The following is a 9614-nucleotide window of genomic DNA, read 5'->3' as shown; positions in this document are numbered from 1 at the left end:
TCTTGTTGTTGGCTCAACAGTGCGGTGTACATCTGCTTCTGCTGACTCAACATCTCTGTTGCGCCACTGAAATATAATCCTCTTCTGCCTCAACATCCTCGTTCGCTTCTGATTTATTAGCTCTTTTCCCTCTTGGAGGCATTTTAATAGTTGTAGAATTTGTTCAAAGACTTGAAAATGTAGAAGATGTGAAAAATCGTAGAACAGACAAGAGGAGCAGTAAAGACGTCTGCTCTCGCTTGCAACCCGGGTTACGCAGGAGAAGAAACAAGATGCATACATCATGAACCAGTCACACCAGTTCACCTCAGATTGGAAAGCAAAGTCTAATTTACACCACAGAGTAAAGATAATGTCACTCAAACCAGAGCCCGGGGCTTTATGTATCTTGATACAGGTAGAGGTTTAGAACCGGAGCAGGCCTTAGGTGAGATGACTGTTTGTTCATCTAATTACACAAAGGATCTAAATGCTAACGATACTGATAGCTAACATGATATCTGCATGTCTATTACATTTCATATTAGCCACAAAAGATCTGGTCAGAAGGTGTGGTAAACATTTTTCTTCATATGAGCTGTCAAACACAATAACAGATTAAACCCTGAGATGAGGATGCTCACACCATAGATGGACAAAAAAAACCTTTGCCTGTTTAGTTTTGTAGATTATAACAACTTCAAATTATTTCCAAGCCAAGTCTTGTGAAATCTGCACCCTACTCACAAAGAGTCCACTTGAGGCCCCTGGTGGACTCTCAAAATTCCTGGGATCATGCCTGTCTGGACATTTGGATTCAGTCACACAAAAAGAGTAAAACAAACAAACCGGACAAAGTCCAAAAGCAATGACCTCTGACCTCCAGTGTGTTGCTGACTCTCTGCAGATAGAGTGCCTCTTGCTGGACGAAGCTGATGTAGCAACTCTTTGTCAGAATCCCGGACTGCAGCTCTCCCAGGAAGGGGGACGAGTAGAGAATTTCTTCCGCCAACAAATTACTGAAGCTCCACACAACATCAAACAAACTCACACCGGGCACAATGCCTGCAGAAGGAGGGAGCGTAGCGTGAACATCATCACCTCATTGGATAGTTTTAGTTGTGCTAGCAGCGTAGCTCTAGAGATGACAATGTCAAGCCTCACCCTGACTTCTGCTCTAGAGCCACCATGAGGTTGACATTTGGGATTTTGAGTGAAATGTCTTTTGATTGGACTGTCCTAAAATTTGACTCTGATGTTCATGTTCAGGATGAATTATAATAATACTGGGGATAAGTACTTTGGTTCAGGAACAAATACCTGCAAAACTAATATAACTATATTTTGTGTATTGTATTATACTGGAATACTACTACAACCAGTAACCTCTCACCTGGTTTACTGCTGCTGGGGATAACAGCGGATCTGGAGCTGGAGATAAACAGAGGAGATTACAAACAAGCACTTAAAATTTGGGTATTGCTATGTTTCCACTAACGAGCTTAACAAGCGGTACACCTCGTGCTTCCCTTAACCATCATCAAGCGTAGCTCCCGCAATTGACGCCGACCATCCTGCTTTGTTTTTCCACTGTATTTTCTCTCTGTTGGTCTCTGTTTAGAGGAGGGAGGTGCTGCCCCTCTCTCCCACACAGTCAGTTGTGTGTTTACATACGGTGCTTGTAACGCTAACGCTTGAGGTGTGAAGACAATGGCAAATGCTCTGTGTGCATGCACCCCCTCCCCTATCACGGCCCTGGTACTTGATTTTAGTACTACTTCCTCAGGGGTGCTGAGATTAAGCTCCCAGAATGCACCTCCAAAGCAGGCTGAGTGTGGTGGAAGCACACATATAACCCATAATGAGTGTAATTCGGCTCTACATGTTTCGGTAGGTTCCCATAATAGAAAAATCTCTCATGTGACAGTTATTCCACAACTTATGAACGGGCAGATAATACAATACTGTCTCAAGATTCAGACACACATGGTTGATAATCACACTTCAAGATTTTACATTTCATTTCTTTTTGTATGTGCATTTGCAGCTGAGTGTGAAGCAGCTGAAATGAGAGTCAGCATGTGCACTGGAACAACGCTGCTTTCAGACATGAGCTTACTTGGCTCTGATGCAGCAGATGTAGAATCTGAGCTCTCCACAGGGGGCGCTGTGCAGCCTGCCACCTGAACACAAACACAGATATGTTTGTTTACACTTTGAGGTTCTGTTTTATTAATTTTTTACAGAAAGGATAAAAGTGAAGTATTTTTTATTTAAAAGTACTGGAAAAGAAAACCAACACTTTTTTCATTTTTATGCCTCCACGTGAGGCGTTAAGTTTTCAGGTCATCCGTCTGTCCAGTCCATTCTTGTGAATATGATATCTCAGAGAGGCTTTGAGGAAATATTTTAAAATTTGGTACAAATATCCACTTGAATTGATTACATTTTGGTGGTCAAAGGTGAAGGTCATGGTGACCTCACAACTGTCCCATTTCCAGGAATTTGACTGCAAAGAAGTAATTCTCGTTACATTAAAGGATAAGAATAATCACCTTTATTTGGCAAAGTATGTTACACACAAGGAATTTGTTTCCAATACAGAACCGAGGCAGCCATTTGCAGCGCCAACTCAACTGATGGCTCTAACCATCAGGGGCAACGGGGGGTTCAGTGTCTTGCCCAAGGACACTTCAACATGTGGACCGCAGGCACCGAGATTCGAACCCCTGGTTGGGAAATAACTACTCTACCCACTGACCCACAGTCACCCTGCAAAACCATTGAAAGGGGTGTGTTAAAAAAATAGCAGTGTGGCATTCAATCAGTGAGGTCATCAATTTTGTGAAATAACAGGTGTGAATCAGGTGGCCCCTATTTAAGGATGAAGCCAGCACTTGTTGAACATGCATTTGAAAGCCTGAGGAAAATGGGTCGTTCAAGACATTGTTCAGAAGAACAGCGTACTTTGATTAAAAAGTTGATTGGAGAGGGGAAAACCTATAAAGAGGTGCAAAAAATTATAGGCTGTTCAGCTAAAATGATCTCCAATGCCTTAAAATGGAGAGCAAAACCAGAGAGACGTGGAAGAAAACGGAAGACAACCATCAAAATGGATCGAAGAATAACCAGAATGGCAAAGGCCCAGCCAATGATCAGCTCCAGGATGATCAAAGACAGTCTGGAGTTACCTGTAAGTACTGTGACAGTTAGAAGACGTCTGTGTGAAGCTAATCTATTTTCAAGAATCCCCCGCAAAGTCCCTCTGTTAAAAAAAAGGCACGTGCAGAAGAGGTTACAATTTGCCAAAGAACACGTCAACTGGCCTAAAGAGAAATGGAGGAACATTTTGTGGACTGATGAGAGTAAAATTGTTCTTTTTGGGTCCAAGGGCTACAGACAGTTTGTGAGACGACCCCCAAACTCTGAATTCAAGCCACAGTACACAGTGAAGACAGTGAAGCATGGTGGTGCAAGCATCATGATATGGGCATGTTTCTCCTACTATGGTGTTGGGCCTATTTATCGCATACCAGGGATCATGGATCAGTTTGCATATGTCAAAATACTTGATGAGGTCATGTTGCCTTATGCTGAAGAGGACATGCCCTTGAAATGGTTGTTTCAACAAGACAATGACCCCAAACACACTAGTAAACGAGCAAAGTGTTGGTTCCAAACCAACAAAATTAATGTTATGGAGTGGCCAGCCCAATCCCCGGACCTTAATCCAATCGAGAACTTGTGGGGTGATATCAAAAATGCTGTTTCTGAAGCAAAACCAAGAAATGTAAATGAATTGTGGAATGTTGTTAAAGAATCATGGAGTGGAATAACAGCTGAAAGGTGCCACAAGTTGGTTGACTCCATGCCACACAGATGTGAAGCAGTTATAAAAAACTGTGGTCATACAACTAAATATTAGTTTAGTGATTCACAGGATTGCTAAATCCTAGAAACAAAAACGTTTGTACAACATAGTTTTGTGTTTGTACAGTCAACGGCAGACACTATTTTTTTGAACACACCCCTTTCAACTAATTGCCCAATTGCACAGCCTTAAGAGCGTGCATATCATGAATGCTGGGTCTTGTTTGCTTTCTGAGAATCTACTGCACCTACTGGTAAATTGTTTGCCATGTAGCAATAAAAAATATACTAAAAACCTGGATTATTCTGGTTAGTCACATTGTACTGCTATTATTTTGAACAATACTGTAATTAAAATTTTGTCTCCAAAGTGATGTCGTTTTTTTAACAGTTTTCAGATTTCAGCCATATTTTATTCAGGTGTAGCTTCACTATGGTACATTCTGTTAGGGTGCACTTGATACGCTGCAAAACAAGCCTGGCTCAAGGGCGATACAATCAAGTGTTAAAGTGTTTAGTAGCAGCTACTGAAAGTAGGTGCTTAGAGATAAAGTCAGTGGAGGAGAAAAAGAAACAGGAGGGGATTTTGTTTGCTTGTGAGGATGAAAAGGCAGGAAGCAAATAATTTAGAACAGGCAAGATGCAGGTAGAGACTGGCAAGTTAGGGTAGAGTTAGGAAATCAGTCCTCAGTTCCTCAGGAGATATTCAGCACTAACCTCAGACCAGACCTTGTGCTGTGGTAGATGCACAGCAAACTGTGTATTTTGTGGAGCTTACAGTTTCCTGGGAGGATTCTGTACAAGGAACTTATGAAAGGAAAAACTAAATACACATAACTGGCTACAGAGGAGGAGATATGACTGGAAAGATCCACCCTGCAGATGTTTGCTGGAGAGGTTTTGTTGGTAGAGCTATGTTTTCTCTGATATGTGAGTTAGGATTAAAAGGGTGGATAGTTTTGTTGGCAGTAAAAGTGCTTGTCTAACTGATGGGCCTTTGTGACAGATTTTTATTTAGAAATAATAATCAGCCAGAACAAGTTCTTCTCTTTGTCTGTCTGACAAGTATGCTGCCAGAGGTGTGCAATAACAATGCTTTCATGTGGGTCTGGCAAAATTAGGTCTTGTTTGCCATTGGTCACGACATTTAGGGAAACAATACAAGCTTCAATGCTAGGCTTCATTTGAAAACACCTTCTCTGCTTGACATGCCCTTAAAAGCTTAGGCGTCACATGTAACATTGCTGCGTAAAACTGTAAGCTCCACATGGTCACGACATTTAGGGAAACAATACAAGCTTCAATGCTAGGCTTCATTTGAAAACACCCTCTCTCCTTGACATGCGCTTAAAAGCTTAGGCGTCACATGTAACATTGCTGAGTAAAACTGGTAGAACAGATGAAACTAAGTTCTAATGTGCTAACAGGACTGCTAAATTGAGGCAAACTGTTACGGGAGGATGGGTTGTTGTTGTTTTTTTTTTATTATAAATGTTTGATCCATCATTCAGGTTTACTAGCATTAGAAGGCTAACATGAGGTTAAAGAAGAGTTTTGGATTGTTTGTTAGAGTGATTATCAAGGCAGGGTGCATATTGGTTGACTGCAAAAAGTAGTAGAAGTTTGACAGTTTTATCTGAAATGTTTGATGGCTAGGACGGCATGTCGCTAACAGACAGCTAACAGTTAGCTGATATTGTTGGAGGACTGTGTTGGCTGTGTGGTTGCGGGCAAAGAAGGGTGTGGTTCTGGGAAGCTGGAACACACTGTTGAACCTTACCGGTTCAACACCACCTCGGCCTGTGTTTTGAGGGATGTGACAGTTATTAGATAATTGAGCAGGCCCAGCTCTTAGATATGGTTACCTGCTAAGCCAGCTGAATCAGCCACTGCCTAGCCCGAGCAAACACAATGCAGATGCTGTGTGTCAAGCCACATATCTGCTCTTTTCTTGGGTGAGGATAGGGTTCAGGAATGCTTTGTGTTTGGGGTAGGTTAGGTCTGGAAAATGATGCTGCTTATTGTGGGGCCCTGAAGATTTATGATGCCATGGCGTCTTTGTGGCCAAATAATGTATAAACATCATTTAACTCATATACTGAGCTTCTATACGAATGCTCTCCCATTCTCTGACACATTTAATTCTGCATTATCAACTTAGGCTCCTGTTACAACTGATATTAACATGTGATCTATCTAATCTAATTATTCATTCATTCATTTTTACCTTTTGGCTCCATTTCCATGCAAGCCCCGCCCTCCCTGGTCTTCCCCTGTGTCTCATTGGTCCAGCTTTTGATCCTGACAGGGGAACCATCACTCCAAAACCAGGAGTCATTCTTCAGAGAGGAAAACAGGAAGACAGACAGAGGGGTGTGTTAAAATTAGGTCCTCAAATAAATCCAGGAGCCCACTTTACAGCGACATCTCACCTGCTGTGCCTGGTATCCACCCAGCCACACTGAAGTGTTTGTGAGCTGACGGACAAACTGATGCTCCTCTGGTGTGTGAAGTGACACAAGGTCACTATATGTCTCAGAGCACAAAGACTGACACACACACATACAAACCATAATGAAGCCATGTAATTAATGTAATATAATGAAACTTGTGCATTATGAATGAAAATGTGTTATATTTACAGTAGCAGTGCTCCAGGTGCTCCACACAGGGTAGAAAGCGAAGCATCTCTGCCCAAACAAGAGCCACCGAGGTGGGCATGGTGAGGCTGGGTCCACCCCTACTGACACACAGGTATTAAAACGCATAGCGAGTCATCCTGGTGCATTCACTGTGACAAACTAGTGGATGTAGGCCATGATCTGCTAACCCCTGGACATAGGAACACAGCTTTACCTCTCACTCTAAGGTGGCACATTTGAAACCTATCTAAGCTTCAAACATTGCTTAAGGTTTTTAGGCAGAGATATTCACTCCCAAAATAATAACAATCTGCTGTTATAGGCAGCTTCCTCCTTAAACCCTCAGATGTTACTCTGCTCAGAAAGTTTTAGAAACCAATACACGTTGGCTCTTTGAGGAAGTGTTAGGTTTGGTCTGAAATAATCCATAAAAGCTGTGACACTGGCCACGTATGACCATGACTTTAGAGCACAGGGTTTAGCCGACATTGGTTAACGTCCTAGGATCAGACACTCAGTTTACAGTATATAAGTTTGAATGATCTAAAGTATTTTCTGATGCAATTCTATTTTAAAATTAAGTCAACAATCTGGTTTTGATAATCACTACTCCACTCTTGAAGGGATACCCACATTTAAACTAATTATATTTTGGTTTATGTAGTAAACATCATATGCAGCTTTAAACATCACTTCATACAATTTCTAACCCTGTACCATAGCTGAGATAATAATAACAATAATAAAGACAAAATCATCAACAATAAGTTATTTGAATTGCTTACAACTGTATAAATCAACAAAAGCTATTCTTAATCATTCATTTAATAAATATATTATAGTTGAGCTCTCACATTACTCAATGAGAGTCAAAGAATCTGTCACTAGCTGGTTCAAACTGGTGCTTGTTCCCAGTTCCCTCTAGGCAGGTACTGATGCACTTCTTGCTGGAATGCAGAATTTTGCTGAACAGTTCAGTCATTCCTCGCTGCATCCTGCTCTTCTGCACCTCTATATCTTCTTTCCATTCCTTCTTGTGCCGACGACAGCAGCATCCTCAGCCCATTCTTATGAACGCGATACCTCAGGAACACCTTGAGGGAATTTCTTCAAATTTGGCACAAATTCCCACTTGAACTCAAGGATGAAGTGATTAGATTTTGGTGGTCAAAAGTCAAAGGCCAAGGTCACCATGACTGTCCCATTCCCCTGAATTTGACTGGTTGGCAGAGGCATACAATCACAAAGTGGGAATTCTAGTTTGTCACATTTTATTGTGTTATTTTGTCTCTTTTTCAGTCACTTATTGTTATTGAACTTTAGTATGTAGTGGACACTGGAGATAAAGAGAGGCCATCTGACTGCAGCCTAAAGCTTCATGCAACAGCAGATCCACACTGACCCTCCTGTGCACAGATATTATACAAAACACCACAGCACACTACAGAGAACATTGCTTTGGCTTGAGTCACTCAATGGGACTAAAAGGGGAAAAACATGATGGTGGCATCATTACTTTTAACTGAGCTCTGTGACTTTCCAACAAGACATATTAACAAAACAGAGGGTCCAGAACGGGGGCCCCTGTCCTCCCGGGCCTGTGGGTCTGTCCAGTGATCCATCCTGAATGTCTGTCTTATTGCTATGGACCACAAGCACCTGCAGAGAGTGGTAAAGACTGTGGAGAAGATCACCAGGACTCCACTGCCCTCTCTGCAGAGCATTTACCACTGCAGGGTGTGTAGGAAAGCTGCCTCCATCCTCAAAGATCCCACCCACCCCCAGCACAGACTGTTCATACCCCTAACCTCCAGTTGGAGGCTCAGAAGTGTGAAATGCCAACCACTAGACTGAAAAACTCTTTCTTTTTCTCTGCCATCAGACTCCTATAGACCTGACTCAGGATCTACCTTATGCAATTCCATCTGCACTGTTTACATACTCAGTTTGCACATGAATGATTGCACACTTACTGCTGAGTATTTACACTCCACACCTCCCACAAAGCAAATATTCTCTCTGCATTATATTGTGTTCTTGTTATATTTTTATTTGTTCCCTTCACTTGCTGCTTTAAAGTGCCTTAGATTTGTGATTTTACTGCCTATTTAGATTTGTGTTACTGCTCATCTACTTTATATTTCACTTGTATTTTGTGGCATTCATGTGGACGGCAAAGTAAGAATTTCATTGTACAGGTAAACATGTTTCCTAACTGTGCATATGACATTAAACACTTTGAGCTTACCTGAAGAGGACGGAGAGGCGAACGCCTTCATCAGGAGGACAGGGAAGAGGAGAGGAACCAGCACACGCATCATCATCTACCTGAAACACACAGACATGAAGAACACACCCACCCAGTTATTCATGCAAATACTTGTGTACAAGCGGAAAGTAAGAAAGAATATTTTTCACATCTGCTCCACTGCAGCTCAGAGAAATATTTTTACTTTTATTCTCCAATACATTTATTTGAGTGGGGAGGGGGGGATATACCAGTTTGGATAAATCTAATTAGATCTAAAGGGCTCTGCTGGATTTAGGGAGTTTGTCATATACACGTTTGGAGTCACATTTCATCAATGGGGGCGAGTGGAGAATTTATATATATATATATATACACAGTGGGTACGGAAAGTATTCAGACCCCCTTCAATTTTTCACTCTTTGTTATATTGCAGCCATATGCTAAAATCATTTAAGTTCATTTTTTTCCTCATTAATGTACCCACAGCACCCCATATTGACAGAAAAACACAGAATTTTTAACATTTTTGCAGATTTATTAAAAAAGAAAAACTGAAATATCACATGGTCATAAGTATTCAGACCCTTTGCTGTGACACTCATATATTTAACTTAGGTGCTGTCCATTTCTTCTGATCATCCCTGAGATGGTTCTACACCTTCATTTGAGTCCAACTGTGTTTGATTATACTGATTGGATGTGATTAGGAAAGCCACACACCTGCCCATATAAGACCCTACAGCTCACAGTGCATGTCAGAGCAAATGAGAATCATGAGGTCAAAGGAACTGCCTGAAGAGCTCAGACAGAATTGTGGCAAGGCACAGATCTGGCAAAGGTTACAAAAAAATTTCTGCTGCACTTAAGATTCC

General features: G+C 41.5%; 1 protein-coding gene across 5 annotated transcripts in view; it reads right to left on the bottom strand.

Annotated features, from left to right (window-relative positions):
* The window catches only part of LOC109951912 (uncharacterized), a 36969-nt gene that overhangs the window by 15520 nt on the left and 11835 nt on the right, over positions 1-9614 (bottom strand). For 4 of the 5 annotated variants that reach the window (XM_020586677.1, XM_020586675.1, XM_020586676.1 and 1 more), the window contains 7 exons: positions 8740-8819; positions 6492-6592; positions 6282-6398; positions 6077-6188; positions 2099-2162; positions 1373-1410; positions 860-1044 (listed from right to left, as the gene is read on the bottom strand). In XM_020586677.1, the coding sequence (XP_020442333.1) occupies positions 860-1044; positions 1373-1410; positions 2099-2162; positions 6077-6188; positions 6282-6398; positions 6492-6592; positions 8740-8815 (693 nt within the window). In that variant the 5' untranslated portion in view covers positions 8816-8819. The remainder of the gene's footprint in view (positions 1-859; positions 1045-1372; positions 1411-2098; positions 2163-6076; positions 6189-6281; positions 6399-6491; positions 6593-8739; positions 8820-9614) is intronic. The other variant, XM_020586678.1, reaches the window with a different exon arrangement.

This window comes from Monopterus albus, unplaced genomic scaffold (genome assembly GCF_001952655.1).
Source record: "Monopterus albus unplaced genomic scaffold, M_albus_1.0 scaffold418.1, whole genome shotgun sequence".
NCBI classification, from domain to species: Eukaryota; Metazoa; Chordata; class Actinopteri; order Synbranchiformes; family Synbranchidae; genus Monopterus; species Monopterus albus.
The sequence above is the reverse complement of the archived record's forward strand: the minus strand, read 5'-3'. Positions and strand labels throughout refer to the sequence as shown.